This window comes from Odontesthes bonariensis, chromosome 10 (genome assembly GCF_027942865.1).
Source record: "Odontesthes bonariensis isolate fOdoBon6 chromosome 10, fOdoBon6.hap1, whole genome shotgun sequence".
In the NCBI taxonomy this organism is placed as follows: Eukaryota; Metazoa; Chordata; class Actinopteri; order Atheriniformes; family Atherinopsidae; genus Odontesthes; species Odontesthes bonariensis.
Genome location: NC_134515.1, coordinates 8,411,926 through 8,431,668, shown reverse-complemented (window position 1 = coordinate 8,431,668; position 19,743 = coordinate 8,411,926). Strand labels below are relative to the sequence as shown.

Sequence of the window (19,743 nt, the reverse complement as noted above, 5' to 3'; positions counted from 1 at the left end):
GCTCCTGGCTTTGTTCTTTCTTTCGAAGGTTTTGAGTACTTCAACTGTTGAATACCACAAATAAGCCATTTATGCTAATATCATTCTTATGTGACATAAAAATTCACCTATGATAGCAGGAAGTGTCATTTTTGAAAAGGTATAGTTTAAATTACAAATAAAAGTGAACAGAAGCAGGTTTTCAACTTGCCAATTTTTAGCCTCTGCGAGCTAGCATTTTAAAGCTAGCGTTTGTTAGCTTTAGCATTCGTTAGCTTTAGCTCGTTATCAAACAACCAGTTTGTTTTAAATCTAGAACTCTGAAAAAAGATCTAAAACATTTGTATGATGCCTAAGTAAGGTAAAGGTAAGGTGACTTTATTTATACCCGAAGGTAGATTTGGTTGCAGGTAAAAGTAGCAAAAGCTTACACAGACAGACAACACAGTAGGCTACTGACATCAGTAACAATAAAAGCTTGCACAAACAACACAATACTAATGACAGTGACAAAGGACAATAACAAAGCAAAACAAGGACAACAAAAACAGAACATGACAAGCAGGCATTAGGAACCTACGACCTGAGGGGAGAGGCTGGAATTCACCATATAGTGGGTGGGATGCATCATTTAAGATGGACCCCACCAGTCTCTGTAACTGCCTATTGTGAAGAGATTCCATGTTGAGCTGTGATTCTCCAATTAATTTACTAGCCCACTTCACAATCTGATTCAGGGAGTTTTTATTTTTTTGGGGTAGGTTGCTGAACCAGGACACAAGGCTAAAAGATAGTATAGACTCAATAAAACATCTGTAAAACATGGTTAGCAGTTTTTTGTCAATATGGAAGGATGACAGCTTCCTTATGCAGTGTAGGCGCTGGTTTGCCTTTTTATATACAGATTCACAGTGTGCCACAAAGGTGAGTCTACTGTCGATAATGGTCCCAAGATATTTATAATTGTCTACACATTCCACTGCCTGACCTTTTATGGTAATTGGTTCCTTATCAGTGATGTGTCTCTGGAAGTCGACATGCATGTTTTTTGTTTTTGAGATGTTCAGTAGTAGAAAGGACAGTTCACACCAATCTACAAACTCCTGGACAATTGGACCATGACCTTTCTCATTGTCCTACATGAATGATTTAATAATATTTACTTAATAGTTTATTGTTTAAAGTCGTAAAACTGCATTTGTTTGAAACAGGTTGCTAATTGTAGTTTAACCATTTTAGTACAAAAAAAACAAATATATGCTTAAGAAATCGTACATATTCAAACATTCCAGGATAGATTCTTTATATGGATGATAAATAAATGATAAATTGTTTCAAGACATTGGTGCAAGGAGAACAAAACTAAGGCTGCTCACCTTCAAATTAAATCAGATTGATGATCTTTTGGGAAAGGATGCGAATTATGAAGTAATACAAATAAAGATGAAGGATTTCAATGTTGTGTTGGAGGCGTTCAAAGAGCTCCACAGTTCTGTGGTAAAACGTTTACGCATGGATTAATTGAGCGCTGACCAGGAGGAATGGTATCAGCCAAAGCTTCAGAAATTTGAGTTAATTCAAAAGCTGGATATGTGGTGCGAAGAGGCTATGGCAAAACCTTGCAGCGACAAGGCTGCCACTGAACAGGACGAGGTGTCTCCGTTGGACAGTGTGTCTAAAGTGTCAAAGCCGACCTCAGCAGTTTCGGCCAGTGCGCGCTCGGGCCGGGCGCGCTCCAGCGCATCATCAGCAGCCTCAGCTTGCATCAAGGAAGAAACGAGCAGAGCAGCCTTGGAGGCACAGGCAGCTAGCCTGGGTGCCAGCCGAACTTAGCCCCGCCCATAAAATTTTTGGTCGGGAAGTTTGGTCTGGCTCTGCTCAGTTGGGGAAATCTCTATGCTCGACATCGCAACAGTCGACCCAATCAGATTGCCAGGGCGGGCTTTATACGATGATGGACAGATGATCAACAGGAACATTATCGACTACGTCACTAAAGAGCGCTTGGTTTGTATTCGTTTGAAACAAACATGGCTGCCGCTGGAGAGCTAGGGTGTGTAGATTCTGCCATCGAGTCTGTTCTACAGGATCTCCACATTGCATTCATTTTGAAAGACGAACAGAGGAACGCGATAAAGGCTTTTATCGATAGAAAAGATCTACGTCACATTCTACGTTGCTCTGATTGGTTGTAGGTCTATCCAATTGAGCGAAGAGGCATTTTTTCTCCTGGTTCGGTTGAAACACATACTAAAAAACTCTATCCAGCGGTATCAGTCTCACATTCTGACTAGAATCGTGAGTATGACGTAGTCAGGCTGACAGGCAGCCGCATTGAAACAAAAGCAAGCCTTGGCTCTGAAGGAAACAAAGCTCGCAGCTGAGAAGGAGGAGCTAGAAATTCAAACTGCACTGGCGGTGTCTAAAGCAAAAATCAAAGTGTATGAAGAGCATGGTGTTTCTGAACCTGTTGATGGCATGACTGAATATTTTGATGAAGCAGTTGTTTCACGTGTTCAAAAGAGTGTTGATGTGCAAAGTGTAACAAATGTAATAATCCCCTCCGCAAATCCCACACAACCCCCCGCTCCAGTCCTGTCATTAGGAGCCAGACCCAAAGTAAGAAAGCCACATGAAACAATCACAACACATGCGCCCACCACTGGTCATCAACGAATAACAAACCCAAACAATGAATTGTGTGATGTTATGAGAAGACAAACAGATATAACAGAAATGCTCGTTAAACAGCAACAATCAACTCGCTTACCTGTGTTTAGTGGTGACCCGCTTGATTTCAGATCCTTTCTGAAAGCGTTTGAACATGTTGTTGATTCAAAAACTGACAACAATGCAGACAAGCTCTTCTTCTTAGAGCAGTTTACAAGAGGTGAGCCGCACGATCTGGTAAAAAGTTGCCAGCCTATAAGCGCTGGCCGGGGCTATGGAGAAGCGGTGCGCCTGCTGGAGGACCGCTATGGAAACCCTCTTAAGATTGCAACAGCCGGGGCGGTCAGTGGCATAATGGGTTAAGCAGCCGTCCCATGTACAGAGGCTACAGTCCTCGCTGCAGCTAGCCCCGGTTTGAATCCAGCATTGGACGGCCCTTTGCTGCATGTCTTCCCCCTCTCTCTGCCACCTGCTTCCTGTCTCTCTCCAACTGTCCTATCCATTAAAGGCATAAAATGCCCCCCCCCCAAAAAAAAAAGATTGCAACAGCCTTGATTATTAAATTGTTAAACTGGCCGCAAATTGAATCTGAGGATGCCAAAACCCTCCACAGTTTCTCTCTTTTTCTCGTGACCTGTTGCAATGCTATGGGAGAAGTTGATTATATGGAGGAGTTAGACAACCCAGCCAATATGAGAGTGCTGATCGCAAAACTCCCATATAAAATGAGAGAGAAATGGAGAGCCGCAGCCTTTGACAAACCAAGAGGAAGCAGTTTTGCCACCAGTGTGTCATTGTGCAATGAAGCTGTCAATGCAAACAGCAGGACCACCACGTCATGTAACAACAGCGCCCTCGTCAGGACATGCCTGTATTGCAGGAAAAATAATTTATTATGTTTATTAAAGGGGCATCTTAGCAAAGATTGCAACAGAAGAATGACTTGTCAAGTGTGCTCACAAAAACACCCAAGCTTGTTGCACATTTACAAGAATGGAAATGTTGTAAAGCAAACCAACACAAGTTGTCAGACAGAACACACTGAAGGTCAGCAGACAATTTCAAGTGCACTTGTGAGTTTGAATCAAGAAGCATCTCCCGCTACTGGGGCCGGAGACAGTTGCATCCTGGCAATTCTTCCAGTGTACGTCAAAGCAAAGCTGGGAACAAAGATTGTGGAGACCTATGCATTCATGGACCCGGGGAGCTCCAGAACCTTTTGTACTGATGCATTGTCCAAACAGCTTAACCTGCATGGTAAAGGAACAGAAATAGTTTTAAGCACTATGAATTCAACCAAACGCATAAAAGGCTGTCTTGTAAGAAACTTGGAAGTTGGTGGAATTAATGAAAACAAATATGTGACTCTCTCAAAGGTGTTTGTACAAAAGAGGATTCCAGTTGGAAAGGAAAACATCCCTCACCAAAAAGACATACCTGAGACACGTGAAGCTGCCACATATTGGCGCTGATGTAGGGCTGCTTATTGGTAATTTCATACAATAGACATGTGTTGATTACCACAGCTTCAAATATATATGTATTCTGTCTAGAAATACCCAGTGGTGTCAACTGCATTCCAATATGGCTGATGGTTTTCAAGATGGCAAGATGGTAATAATGTTATAGTGAAGTTTTTAAACTAACAGTGAAGCATTGCCCTGTAGCAATGGAATGCACTACATTTAAATTTTTTGTCATAATATTTGATAATCTTAATTTTTTGAATGCAGAATAGTACTGCCCATGTCCCAAAACATCTAATTTGATGTTGATATCATCAAAATAGGACTATTTTGTCACAATAAAGCCCAAACAATGATTGAGAATACGTCAAATGGCGGCCATCTTGAAAATTGGCGGCCATCTTGTTTTTTTACTTGGACAACGTACTTTTATGTTAAAGTAGGTTCTAGAGCACTAGTGTGCCAAATATGGTGCTTGTATCACCAACTGAAATATTCTCTCACTAATCTGCCCTACTAACAAGTAGGAATGGATTATTTTGGGCCCATAGAGGTCAAAAGAGGTCGCACCATCGTTAAAAGATATGGAGCACTGTTTACTTGTTTGACAACGCGTGCCCTGCACATTGAATTCTCTCACACTCTCGGCACAAGTTCGTGCATCAACGCTATTCAACGCTTCATGTGTAGAAGAGGACAGGTGGATCTCATCAGATCTGACAACGGCACGAACCTAGTAGGGGCCGAGAGAGAGCTCAGAGCTGCCATAAGAGAAATGGATCAGACAAAGATCACAGACACCTTGGCAGAAAGAGGGATACGTTGGATCTTTAATCCACCTGCTGGACCACATTTTGGTGGAATATGGGAGAGGCAAGTGAGATTGATGAAGAGGATTTTAAAGTCAGTGCTTGGTGAACAAACGATGGACGACGAGTGCCTACAAACCTTGTTATGCGAGGTGGAGGCTATAATAAATGATAGGCCTATAACCACAACATCTGAGGACACAGGCGATATAGAGGCCTTAACGCCAAATCATTGTGTCGTCATGATCCTGGATGAAAATTCACCAAGGAGTTCATGGTTACTTGGCAGAGTGGAGCAGACTACGCTGGACGCCAGAGGTCTTGTTCGTCGGGCGCTGGTCAAGACCAGGAGCAACATCCTCGAAAGACCGGTTGACAAACTATGCCTTATTTGTGAGGCTGACGACTAGACCATAACTTATGAACTGACAACTGACGACTATAGGGGTGTAGGCGGATCGCTGCCCCAAAAACGACTAATGACTATAGGGGTGTAGGCGGATCGCTGCCCCAAAAACGACTAATGACTATAGGGGTGTAGGTGGATCCCTGCCCAAAAACGACTAATGACTATAGGGGTGTAGGCGGATCGCTGCCCCAAAAACGACTAATGACTATAGGGGTGTAGGCGGATCGCTGCCCCAAAAACGACTAATGACTATAGGGGTGTAGGTGGATCCCTGCCCAAAAACGACTAATGACTATAGGGGTGTAGGTGGATCCCTGCCCAAAAACGACTAATGACTATAGGGGTGTAGATGGATCCCTGCCCAAAAACGACTAATGACTATAGGGGTGTAGGCGGATCGCTGCCCCAAAAACGACTAATGACTATAGGGGTGTAGGTGGATCCCTGCCCAAAAACGACTAATGACTATAGGGGTGTAGGTGGATCCCTGCCCAAAAACGACTAATGACTATAGGGGTGTAGGTGGATCCCTGCCCAAAAACGACTAATGACTATAGGGGTGTAGGTGGATCCCTGCCCAAAAACGACTAATGACTATAGGGGTGTAGATGGATCCCTGCCCAAAAACGACTAATGACTATAGGGGTGTAGGCGGATCGCTGCCCCAAAAACGACTAATGACTATAGGGGTGTAGGTGGATCCCTGCCCAAAAACGACTAATGACTATAGGGGTGTAGGTGGATCCCTGCCCAAAAACGACTAATGACTATAGGGGTGTAGGTGGATCCCTGCCCAAAAACGACTAATGACTATAGGGGTGTAGGTGGATCCCTGCCCAAAAACGACTAATGACTATAGGGGTGTAGGTGGATCCCTGCCCAAAAACGACTAATGACTATAGGGGTGTAGGTGGATCCCTGCCCAAAAACGACTAATGACTATAGGGGTGTAGGTGGATCCCTGCCCAAAAACGACTAATGACTATAGGGGTGTAGGTGGATCCCTGCCCAAAAACGACTAATGACTATAGGGGTGTAGGTGGATCCCTGCCCAAAAACGACTAATGACTATAGGGGTGTAGGCGGATCGCTGCCCCGAACGACCTTTTTTCTTTTCAGCAAGGACCAAGGACCAAGAAGATTCTGTATTTTGTATTACAATGTTATGAATGTGTAATTAATGTGCCATAGATATGAGTTAATAAGCTATGTTAAAGTTAATTATAAGCCCCCCTGCCTTATACTTAGGGGCCGGGTTTGTATAGACTGCATTATGCTGCCTAGGTTTTGTTTCTTGCGCTTGTGGGCGGAGTAGGAGGGAGGTGGGTTTGCCCACAGCGAGCCAGGTAGAGGCACAAGTGATATGTGTTAGGGGTTGATTTAGTTCAGCATTGAGAATCCTGGGGAGCCTCACGCAGCAATCTTTTCGATCGTGAGTAAATGAATGAAATGTTTGTTTTGAGTTAAATGAAACCTTGAGTCCTTGGAATAAACAAGCATAAAGATGACGGCATACAGTGATTGATGTTTTTTGTCGACACGCATCGAAACCCTACTGAGCCCCCCCTGATAAGTACCACTTAATTTATGATTGTGGAAAGTGCTACTACACCTGCCATGAGAGAACTACAAAGGACTTTGACAGGTGTTTATTCGCTCGAGTTCTCAGCATGATGGCACTGCAATGTGGAAGATTTAAAAAACTTGCTGAGATGGAAGTGAACAAGGGCGTTGTTTGACTCATGAATACTGGGTCATAATGGGACACACCTTCCTCCTGTAGATCCCTGCTCCTCATTCTTTATCATTTTTCTATGACAGTCCCAGAGCGGTTAAATGTACCTGCTGTTCATTGTTGATTATCAGCACAATTATGCTTAATCTACAGAGCTGAACACTACTGTCTGTATGCTGGTCTACTTGTTGTTCTCAAGAATTGGAGGGAGAGCCTTTGGTTTTCAGACTTAAAGTAAAGTAAAGTGGGAAGCAACGTTGGCCAAGACTTCTGTTTCCAAGGGAGTTCTTTGAGGAGAAAAAGTTTCCTTCCCATGCTGAGACTGGAGAGAACTGCTGGCCAAATAAATGGACTAAGAGCCAATCCTGTCCTGTCTGATCAAAGGAATAATTTACTGAATATCACTTAGAACATTGGATATAAAATTAGATGATATCCCAAATTCAACATTTTTGAAGGAAAGTGTCGTTTTTGTGCTGTGATTTCACATTTTGGTGTGAGACTGCGTTGACTATCACACCACATCTAACTACAGTATCATTAGTAGCAGAATTTCTACTCTGGGATTATTTCAAATCACGATTGGAGTACAGAGTGCCAAAAATGCGCTCTCTATCAGACTCTGATGCAAACTAAGAAAACATTACAGTAAAATATATTTTTTTAAAAAAGGTAAAACTTCCACTGGTGTGGTTTGAATTGTTATGAACGAGCTGATGGACAAATGCATCGGTAAAATGTGCAAAGTTCAGTTGAAACACTTGCAGTATGTGCTTTCTCAGTGAATACATACTGTAGCTCCCCACCCTGCTGCACACCTCCCAGCAAGCCCCCAGCAAATCAAGCAAAGGCTTAGTTTAAATGTCTTTCCTCTGGCGCTGATGCCATTCCTCTGCCAGCATCTGGGTGTGTCGTGCCTGGATCACTTTACAAGGGCGGCGCTGTTACCTGTCTGACAGGCTGATCTGCTCCAAGCCAAGCTACCTGCCTGTGGGTGCACCCCCCAGGATCCTGGTAATTGGATGAGAGTTGGGGAGGAGGTGCGGAGGAGGTTGGGCTTACTGGGAGGTCCTCCAGTCGGAGGCAGATAAAAAGTCCATCTCAGACAGAGAGAAGGTACTTAGAGGGACTTGGCTCTCCTCTTAGTGTGCTCACTTCTCTACCAAACCTTTCTCTCTCTCTGCATCCCCTCTTATCTTTAAATCCTTCTCTCTCAGGAGAAACTAGACCAGCCATGTCGACAAAAAGCGTCAGCATGAAAACCGTCAGAAGCAGCTATGGAAGCAGCGGCGGCGGCGGCGGTGGTGGTTTCGGTGGTGGCAGCCGTGTGTCTATTGGAGGAGGAGGAGGAGGATATTCCTCAAGATCTGCTGTTACAGTCAGGCCATCATACTCCATGTCCACATCCAGCGTTGCCGGTGGCTTAATGCAGAGGTCGAGCATGGGCGGCGGCGGCGGCTTTGGAGGTGGCTTCGGCTCTGGCGGCGGTGGCGGCTTTGGAGGTGGTTTCGGCTCTGGCGGCGGCGGCGGCTTTGGAGGTGGCTTCGGCTCTGGCGGCGGCTTTGGAGGTGGCTTCGGCTCTGGCGGCGGTGGCGGCTTTGGAGGTGGCGGCTTTGGAGGTGGCTTCGGCGCCGGAGGCGGTATGGCAGTGGCTCCCATCACAAACGTCCAAGTCAACCAGAGCCTGCTGGCCCCTCTGAACCTCGAGATCGACCCCAACATCCAGACTGTCCGCACCAACGAGAAAAATCAGATCAAGACCCTCAACAACCGCTTCGCCAGCTTCATTGACAAGGTGAGTGGCCCTTGAGTTCATGTTGTGATTCCATCTGTAGATTAATGAAGAAGTCCTGTGACTTATCTTTGAACTGCAGATGCAGAAATAGTTATTAACGACTGTGAAATATTAGAAGTTGAAGCTGCTGCAAACTTTCTTTAGATGCTCATTAAATATTAAACTGCAACTAATCCAAACCTGAATTTGATGCACACTCGAGGCCGACAACGGCTCGTACCAACTCTGTGCACCTTTCCACAAACTGAAAGCAGAGGGCTGCTCCGTTAGCTTCATTCAGCCTGACGGGCCTCCTGCCAGCTTTTTCTGTGCACGAAACACTAGAGCGCTCGTATCCAGTGACCGGCGGCTTTCAGTGAGAGGGGAAGAGGAGATCGGGTTGTCACCCGTCACCATGGCAGCACGCACTGGCAACCTTTTAACTGGTGCTGCACAGAGTTGACTTAATTCTAACTTTATAAAATATTCTCCGAACTGCAGACCTAACAAATGTGCGATGCTTTGCAGTAACTCATCTCATCAGCGTGATGGGTTAATGACCCTGTTTGAATTTCACCCGTCACCACACCCTGTATGAGAAAGTGCTTACTTTGCTTTTTCTGCTTGTGCACACACACCACACATCAGTTTTCCTCACATTTTTTTAGGCCTTCTCACTTTAAGACAAGTCAACAAAGGAAATGGAAATGGAAAAAAAATGCAGTAGTTAATATAATTAATGCACAAATAGTACATTATTAAAGGATGAGCACGCAGTTGGTATGACAGCTGATCCCTTCAGGCACGCCTTAAGATTAATTGCTCAAGTTTTAGGCAAGTTCACTCAGTGAAAGTATTCTTCCTTGAGGCGAGGGAGGATCAATGTCAGATGTTTAGGGGCGGGGCTAAGATGAGGCGTGGCACTGCACACACTGACTCAGGCTCTCTACAAATTAGCCCCAGCCCTCTCTGGATTTCAATCTGAAATGCCAGATAACTGCATTTTTAGCATAGACACAATAGAATATTGTCTGCTTTTTGCACATAAAGACCTCATTAGAGCTCGTAAAGTTAAATTTTTGAGTGTGTCTAGGACGTCCCTGCCCTGAGGGGCATGTAAACACAGCAACTTGCAGTATTTTGTATACATGAGCCATTTGTGTGGGATGGTCACACATAGGAGTGGCTCGATGGATCGGCTGAAGTAAAACAAAGTCAAACATCAGTGCAAAGGAATATCAGACATGTATTTGCCTTTTTAATTTTTGTAGTTTTCCAAAATGTGAAGAATAAAAACAGACTTTGCCAAGTTTCCGTGTATCTTATGACCCACTATTACCTAAAGTCAATGCAAAGTGATGCCTCTTCCCCAATGACAGCAGTTCTAAATGTGAAATATTTCTTCAGGTCCGCTTCCTGGAGCAGCAGAACAAGATGCTGGAGACCAAATGGAGCCTGCTGCAGGACCAGACCACCACCCGCTCAAACATCGACGGCATGTTCGAGGCCTACATCGCCAACCTGCGCAGACAGCTGGACGGGCTCGGCAATGAGAAGGTCAAACTGGAGGGAGAGCTGAGGAACATGCAGGGATTGGTGGAGGACTTCAAGAACAAGTGAGTTAAAAAAAAGTGGCATGTCACTCAATACAAAAGCCAATGCTCGGCATCATTTCCATGCACTAATCCCTCCACTCTTTGTCAGATATGAAGATGAAATCAACAAGCGGGCTTCAGTGGAGAACGAATTTGTGCTCCTCAAGAAGGTGAGAGTGGATTTTCTGCTATAAAGCCTCTCAACAAATGATGCCATGAATGATTGATCTCCTTGAGGCCCTTCACAAATTCAAACCACTTTTCCTCTCTCAGGATGTAGATGGTGCCTACATGAATAAAGTTGAGCTGGAGGCCAAGGTTGACGCCCTTCAGGATGAGATTAACTTCCTCAGAGCCGTCTACGATGCTGTAAGAAAGGCCACATAATCCGATTTTCTACCTGCATAACCCTTAAAATGTGGATTGTAAAATTAAAACACAACATATGTGTTGTGTGCAGGAACTGCGTGAGCTTCAGGGACAGATCAAGGACACTTCAGTCGTTGTGGAGATGGACAACAGCCGCGGCCTGGACATGGACTCCATCGTGGCTGAAGTCAGGGCTCAGTATGAGGAAATCGCCAACAACAGCCGAGCTGAGGCTGAGAAGTGGTACCAGCAGAAGGTAAGTGGAGAGTCTGCAAAGTCAGAAGTGTTTAAGTCCATCGACTCTATAATAAAAGTTATTTCTGATTTCTCCTCCCTCAGTTCCAGGAGATGCAGACCTCTGCATCACAGGCTGGAGATGACCTTCGCAACACCAAGTCAGAGATCGCCGAGTACACCCGCATGATTTCCCGCCTCCAGAATGAGATTGAGGCAGTCAAAAGACAGGTAACATTTAGAGCTGATGGTATTATTATTATTAGTATATATTATTATTTAGTATGATAGTCATTTTAATTTTTTTTATTTTTAAAATGTATTTCGTCATTTATTATTATTACTATTAGTTAGTAGTATTTTTATTAGAATTGGTATTATTATTGTTGTTAATATACAATCATTGTAAATATTAATAATTTTTTTGAGCTACTTGACTAATTTGAATTTCCCCCATTGGGGGATGAATAAGTTTTTTTCTATTCTATTAGTAACCTCACTATATGTTAAATAAATGATCCATAAAGAAGTTTTAATGAGAAATGTCTGACATGGAGCCTAAGCCAACTTTTCAACCACCCAGCGCACCAACCTGGAGGCCCAGATCGCTGAGGCTGAGGAGCGAGGAGAGCTGGCTGTGAAGGACGCCAAGGCCCGCATCAGGGACCTGGAGGAAGCCCTGCAGAGAGCCAAACAGGACATGGCCCGCCAGGTCCGCGAGTACCAGGAACTCATGAACGTCAAGCTGGCTCTGGACATTGAGATCGCCACCTACAGGAAACTGCTGGAAGGAGAGGAATCCAGGTAAAAAAAAAGACTTTTAATCTTACAGTTTAAGTTTCCATGGTGCAGTTGATAAACTTATTTCTCACATTCTTTTTGTAGAATTGGCTCCGGTGGTGGAAGTGCAACCATTCACGTACAATCCTCAAGCAGCGGTATGTGTATGAACATAAAGCTTTATTATTCAAGTAAAAAGTTGCCTATCATCAATAACTCACTAAAAATGTGTTACTCTCATCACCAGGTGGCGGCTATGGCGGCGGCAGCGGCATGGGCGGCGGCTTTGGCGGCGGCAGCGGCATGGGCGGCGGCTATGGCTTTGGCAGCGGCGTGGGTGGTGGATATGGCGGCGGCAGCGGCGTGGGCGGCGGCTTTGGCGGCGGCTTCAGCAGCGGTGGAGGATACAGCAGCGGGGGCAGCATCAAAAGCAGCGGGGGCAACATCAAAAGCAGCAGCAGCACCCAAATCTCATCTTCCCGCCGTTATTAAATGCATCAGTCGTCCCACTCTCCATTCTCTTTCCCTCATTCTGCTCCTACGTAAAAGCTTCTACGAACCCCACCCCTTCTTTTCCTCACAGACACAGAGCAGCCTGTGTTGCACTTGACCATTTACAGCTGACATACCCATGCAGAGAGTCAGAGATTACATCAACATACAAGTACAGGCAGAAAGTTTGTTAGAGCAAAAAAAAGAGCCACAAAGATGTGAGTCAGTCCTGTGTTCTTTGATCAGTCAGCCTGGCTGTCTTTTGGCTGCTGGATGTGCTGTCGTTCAGACAAGACAATACTTGTAGTATTACGACAGAATCCTTACAGAGCAGCAAACACTGCACACAAATTGACAACAAGAAGTAGTTTTGCACAGAAAGCGGAGCGGATGTTTGGTCATGAATTTGTCAGTCACTCGTAGTTTTACACCCGACTCCTCTTTCTAGGCAATAACTCTTCTGTTGTGACACATTCATACTTTTGTTATGCAGTTTGACATCATCAAAAGCAGCTAAATGTACCAGATATTTCATTCGTAGGTTTATCTTTTTCATCTGTTCTGAGAGAAAATTACCTCTCCGGTACCTTATATTAATGGTGGTTTGATACTTTTTTTTAATCTCCATTTTCACTCTGAATGACAGTGATTTAAAACAAACTAAAAAAGGAAAACATTTTCATAAGGCTGACTGGTACTACCAGATTTGTTGTGAACTGTACCATCAAAACATCTGGAATAAATCTGTGTTAATACAATTTCAGCTCCTGGCTTTGTTTTTTCTTTCGAAGGTTTTGAGTACTTCAACTGTTGAATACCACAAATAAGCGATTTATGCTAATATCATTCTTATGTGACATAAAAATTCACCTATGATAACAGGAAGTGTCATTTTTGAAAAGGTATAGTTTAAATTACAAATAAAAGTGAACAGAAGCAGGTTTTCAACTTGCCAATTTTTAGCTTCTGCGAGCTAGCGGTTTGAAGCTAGCGTTTGTTAGCTTTAGCATTAGTTAGCTTTAGCTCGTTATCAAACAACCAGTTTGTTTTAAATCAAGAACTCTGAAAAAAGGTCTAAAACATTTGTATGATACCTACATGAATGATTTAATAATATTTACATAATACAGTAATTTATTGTTTAAAGTCGTAAAACTGCATTTGTTTGAAACAGTTTGCTAATTGTAGTTTAACCATTTTAGAACAAAAAACCAAATATATGCTTAAGAAATCGTACATATTCAAACATTCCTGGATAGATTCTTTATATTCAGATTGAAAACCAATTCTTCACTTTCAAAAAGAGGGATTTAAGGATAATATATAATACCACAGTGTTGGCTAGCTATACTAGCATGCTAATGAGTGCAGGGTACATTAAATCAGAGTGCACACTCCACACATTGTTTTCATTCAAACAAACACTCATATAGTACTTGTTTCATTTATATTTTTATACTTTACCTCCACCACGACCTGCTGATTTGTGGACAAAAAATAATAGTTTTATGCAAAGCACAAATGGCTGTGGCTTAAGACTTCAGTCTGTGAAAAATGGCAAAGTTTGTCAAGCCTGTTGAGTCAAGTTGTGGCTTCTGAGCGTTAATTTGAAGTGTTTAGTGTGACTAAAATCTTTACTGTAAACACTGAAGATTTGATTAATGGTTTTGAGGGTTTAACTGCTCCTTGTTTGGGAAAGATTCTGCCCTGTTTCCAAAACAAAATAGAGTTGCTCAAATAAACTTCCATAAAATTCTTCCTAAATCAGTCAGCACTAATCCTGTACTCCCATTACCTTTTCATTACCAAGATAGTTCTGGTCCAATATGCAACTTTAACTCGATTTCCTCACAGAAATGTGTCTCGTGTAGACAGGTAAATTAATAAAAGCCGTTCAACAGACAAAGTTACTTTTTATTTTCAGAAATGTTATTACTTTACAAGCAAATGACTCAGTCTGTTTATACTTATGTACTCACAACTTAAATTCCAAAACTTGCATCAACAGATAGATCCAGATGTTGTAATACTATATGGATAGACATTCTAGAGTGGAAGTCTGCCAAAAGTCTGAGTAAGAATGCAACATGTACGTGCAGAAGCATAAAAAGAGAGCACATTGGGGTGTTTTCGAGAGGTGAGACCAGAGATATCAACATTATAGACATTTACATGTGCTTTTAAAATGAGTTTTAAAGTCAGTGATGCTGTCTGAATGACCCCACAGGACCACTGACAGTTGCTTTTATCTGCATGAGAGGCTTTCCTTGTCTCTCATTAATCTCTGCAGCCATCAGTCAGCCATAGACGTTCAGAAATCTGTACAATGTGACCATAAGCAGTAGTTGTGTAGCCAGTATTGTATGTGTGCTTTTCTGACAACGCACCCTCTTGGTGACACCTACCATGAGAGAACTACAAAGGACTTTGACAGGTGTTTATTTGCTCGTGTTCTGCATGATGGCACTGCAATGTGGAAGATTTAAAAAAACTTGCTGAGATGGAAGTGAACAAGGGCGTTGTTTGAACCATGAATACTGGGTCATAATGGGACACACCTTACTCCTGTAGATCCTGTAAGATGGGTGCGGTCCGAGTACTAAGTAGCGTTGCGGTTTGTAGCTTGTTGTTCATTGTTGATTATCAGCACGATTATGCTTAATCTACAGAGCTGAACACTACTGTCTGTATACTTGTTGTTCCCATGAATTGGAGGGAGAGCCTTTGGTTTTCAGACTTCCAGCATGGGTGCGAGAAGTTACGTTAAGCTTAAAAGTTACCCATTTTTAATTCATTGGTAAGCCAGTGAGCTGTACATTTTTTGTTTGCATCTTGAAATAATGTTAATCCTGTTGTTTAAAGTAACACTAGAGAATTGTAACAACACTGTCACTGTCAACAAATCTCTGCTTGAGCCCTGCAAATGTGCAGCCATACATATGCTGTTATTTTCAAGTTGAAGAGGACACGAAGACGCCATCCCAAGCCAACAAAAATGACAAACGACCAGACAGCAAAACAAAGTGATAAAGGGCTGTTAACCAAAGTCGTGAACTTCGGTATCTCAGCCCCAAGGCGCTCTGGGGTCATTTCAGGCCCAGGAGTATCCATAACAGAAGTCAGTGGACTTCAAAATGAGTCAAAACAAAGCTGACACACTTCTCTGGAGTGGCTTGTTTTTACTTTTTGCTTTCATGGCCATTTTGCCTTAAAGAGCCTTTAAGACACTTGATTTTTTTAATTCTCATCTTTTTGCTTTGGCTGTTTTTGGTCTCGGCTTTGCTTTTGCTCTGTAAAGCACTTTAGGTCACGCTTGTGTTTTGAGGAGGCCAAGTTGAGCTGAGCTGGAGTTCCTGACACCAGAAACAGTTTGCATGAAGCTCTCTGGAACAGCAGGAAGCTTTTAAACTTTGGTGTTGACTTGAACCCTAACCCTAACCCTTTCTTTAAAGCAATACAATGTAACTTCTCAAAAAGCCCATTATGGAGCTCCCCCTACAGCCTGTTCCGAGAGCAACTCTAGTCCGGTCTCTTGCTTTGTCGGCCTCTCTCTTTCTCTTCCTTGCTTCATCAGTCAACGTCTTCTTCTGTTTCTTCGGTGCCTCTGCCATGATGATCGTACTGACAATGTTGCGCTAGCTTAGCCTTATACCTGGGAGCGTGAGAGGGGCCTATTTGTTTTTGCGGTAGGTGTGCCAGAAAGCAAGTCCAGCAAAGTTACATAGCGCAGTTTTTCCAACTCAGACCCCCGAAGGGCATAGGAGACAGGCCAATCGTAATATTAAAACTCATTCTAGCCGCACAATTTTTTTCAAGCTGTTATTTTAAGGTAGAAATGTTACATATAACAATTCTATTTTCTACCCCTTCGCCTACCCATCACCCCTACCCCTCGCCCCTTCGAACGTAGGGGTAGGCGGAGGGCTGAAAACATACCCCTTCGAATTGGGACAGCACTTCACACTCACGAACGTAATAAGTCCGCGCCGTCAGTTGTTACGTAACCAAAAGCGACAGCTTTAGCCAGAAGTAAACAAACATGACCGGTGCTGTGGTGTTCGCGCTGTCCTGGGCTATTCGGATATTTTTAGAAATATCTGCGTCGAATCGACGGAGTGCCATCAGGCGAAGGCGTCTTCGACATCTGGGAGCATTGCTGGATCTTGTTACGGTATGTAGAATGATAAATTAATGCAAATAACGCTTGTGAGTGAGCAGCTGGTAGCTTCCAGAGCCGGCGTGTGCATATGATGATGTATTTGTGTGTGTATATGAAAGTGCTTCTAACTGTACATTTGTGATATCGTGTAATATAGAAACAATTTGCTTGTCTCGTGAGATTTGCTGATTTATTGACTGGAGTAGTATCCTAACCCGGCTAACCTAGCTGAAAACATAAGCTAACGTTTAGCCTTTGTTACTCGCCTCGTTCCGTTTGGGATAAACATGCAGCTCATGCGTTTTTGAAGCGCTTTTCTTTGTACCAGGTTCAGATTTGATGACTTAAATAAATGCACTGCCTTGTGTGTGCTATCAATGTGTTGGTTTGGGACGATGAAAGCCTGATCTTTCCATGTTTTTCTTTCCAGCAGACGGGTCATCCTACAAATTATTGCCCATTGGACCACAACATGTACCCCAATTTTTTTGTTATCCCTTGTATAATAAATCTCTTCATACCAATATCCGTTCCAGTCGTTAATATGATGTTGATGTGATAATCATGCTCACAAACCTTTTGTCCTTAATTTCTTTTATTAGGCTCACATTACAGACAGGTAAGGCAGCTTATTTTCAGAAATAACAGCTTAAAGTGTCTGCTGTAAAGTGTGTGGTGCAAATATGGATAATAAACAGTATGAATATAAACAATATGAACATAAACGGGCAACAGTGCAATCATCGAGAACGAGATGACCGGAGCAGGAACAGCGGAGGGCGCATCGGAGGTGCGGCATGGGCTCAGCGATGTTCTGGGGGAACAAGACACGACATGACATCATAGCATGCGCTTTCATCCATTGTAAAAAATTAAAAAAAGGTGTTTCAGAATGCGGTAGTGGTGGCTGTGTGTATAATAAGTGCATGGCGCATCAACTCACCTTAAAGTTTGTCTATCATGCGCTCAAACCGAACTAAAAAGCGCTCCGTTTTCTGCTCGTGGCGCTTCTGCTCCTTCAGGCTCTCCTGTATCAGGTAATCCATTACGGGATTGGACTTCCTACTTCTTTTTGGGGATGGGGATGACTTTAGAAACAGATCTTCGTTTTCGGCGCTAAACCTGATCAGGCTCTTTGTTTGTGCTTGAGTCCCTGTGAATCAGTCACGTATATGAATACTTGTGATAATATGTAGCGAAATGACGCTCATGTCACTCAAAAGGAACTTCTCTATGGTTAACCAACTACATTGCTTGTAAATACTCGTGTTACAATTCAAAAAACGACAACTCTTTCGCAGCACCTTCACATGCATTGACCGATTACTCCATGTAAAATAGCGACTTTTCCCATGTGCGTTTATAGCAGAAAACAACTACACATTGCCACCATGTTAAACTCACAAAATACACCAGTTATCACAACCTAAAACGGTTAAAACAGTTAAATTATGGCAAAAAAAAAATAGAAGAACTTACATTTGTGTGGTGCTCTTGCCTCTGCCATTTTTAAAAAGACTCGCGATCTCCCGGTAGTCCCGTTGTACTCTGGGAAATATATCATACCCCTTCAAACGGAGTCTGCCTGGCCGAAGCCCTCCGTTTCAAGGGCAACAACGGAGGGGTAGGGCTAAGGGGAAGGGCTTTGGAAGAGCATTGGGACAACACTACCTCTTCACGTGAACGCGCAAAACGGAGGGGAAGGGGTAAGGAGTAGGGCCAAGGGGTGAATTGGGATTGGGCCTTAGTATTACTTTAAAGTTGAAGGACGTGATCTGAAAGGACAATACTACCTTATTTCTATCTGATCATGTTTGAACTCACACTGCCCTGATAAGCCAATGAGAATAAACTAACAAAAGTAGAGGCTGGATGGTCCTCTTATAGTCTTCATAATCCTGATTTTTACCTCAAACACATTCTCAGACTCTGGTGCAAAAAATTGACATTTTTACCCTTTTCGTGCAGTTGTTCTTGTGACCACTAGATGTCGCGTATTCTTTGAACGTAGTTGCTGCATCTGGCTGCATGGGGAAGCGTTTTGCAGATTTCCACTTTTGCTATCTACGGAAGCCCAGAGCGGACGTGGTACGTATAAACTTTTTTTTGATGGTTTTCTCGAGATAACGAGTTAATTTACCAATGATTTTCGAGGCCACTTTCTCTCCACAGTCCGCCCCTGTTTATATGCGTTTATGTATTTCTGGCAAAGGTGTACCCATTGTTACCCCCCTTTCATTGAAAACTGAATAAAGTAGCCGGAGACGGCTGGCTGGACTGCAGCTCAACAGGCGTTTACACCTCAGTGATCCTGCTGATATAGTCAATTTCATCAGTGACCGGCTGAGGGGACCAGGCCGTCTCCATGGTTACCGAATAAGATGCACGAGAGGTGCCGTTATCGTTTTCTCGAGATAACGAGATAAATAACTCGTTATCTCGAGAAAACGAAATGCTTGTCACACCAGCGGGATTTGCTTTGTGAATTTTCATAAACGCTCCACATTCCACGTTTGATTCATAGGCTACTTTATTCAGTTTTCAATGAAAGGGGGGTAAAAATGGGTACAGCTTTACCAGAAATACATATAAACACATATAAACAGGGGCGGACTGGGGAGGAAAAGTGGCCTCGAAAACAATCGGTAAATTAACTCGTTATCTCGAGATAACGACATAATTATCTCGTTATCTCAAAAAAAATATCAAAAAAAAGTTTATACGTACCACGTCCGCTCTGGGCTTCCGTAGATATCTGCATTTTGACCATAGGATCCTCTTCCGGGAACCAGAGTCTTCTCCCTCAGCTCCCTCCAGACTTCAAATGGAGAAATTTCAGCTTCATAACAGCCCCGGTTTGGGGGTGGTACTTTTGAGATGACCTTAAACCCTCAGGGTGGGGCTTTCTATCACTCTGTCTCAGTTTTCATATCCAGAACAGCTTGTTATATCTGTTAATATTATGTTGTGCTGCAGGAATGGTTGTTACTGTCTGTAAACCCAACATTTCAAACAGTCTGAAGAGTTAATCTGGACGAGAAGCCTCCAACTGAATGAGACAGACAAGGGCCTGGCCATCAGGAGTCCTGGGAGTTTCCCCGGTTGGTCAATGAACCATTGGGTCAGTCTTGAAATAATGAAGTAGTTTAAACTCTACTGGTGTGTGACATCATGTGATCACTGACCCACTCCGAGGAAAAGAGGTCTTTTAACCTCCATTGTGCATCCCTAACTGAAAGCCAGTTACCTGTGCAGGGCGCCGCTGGGGATTT

At 43.3% G+C, this 19,743-nt stretch overlaps 1 protein-coding gene across 1 annotated transcript; it reads left to right on the top strand.

The window, feature by feature from the left end:
- The first annotated feature begins 8,171 nt into the window (after nucleotides 1-8,171).
- LOC142390577 (keratin, type II cytoskeletal cochleal-like) lies at nucleotides 8,172-13,075 on the top strand. The gene is made up of 9 exons (XM_075476121.1): nucleotides 8,172-8,863; nucleotides 10,250-10,458; nucleotides 10,547-10,607; nucleotides 10,711-10,806; nucleotides 10,898-11,062; nucleotides 11,146-11,271; nucleotides 11,624-11,844; nucleotides 11,926-11,978; nucleotides 12,068-13,075. Exons 1-9 carry the CDS (start codon nucleotides 8,303-8,305, stop codon nucleotides 12,310-12,312), a joined length of 1,737 nt encoding a protein of 578 aa, XP_075332236.1. The 5' UTR covers nucleotides 8,172-8,302; the 3' UTR covers nucleotides 12,313-13,075.
- Nucleotides 13,076-19,743: the final 6,668 nt, after the last annotated feature.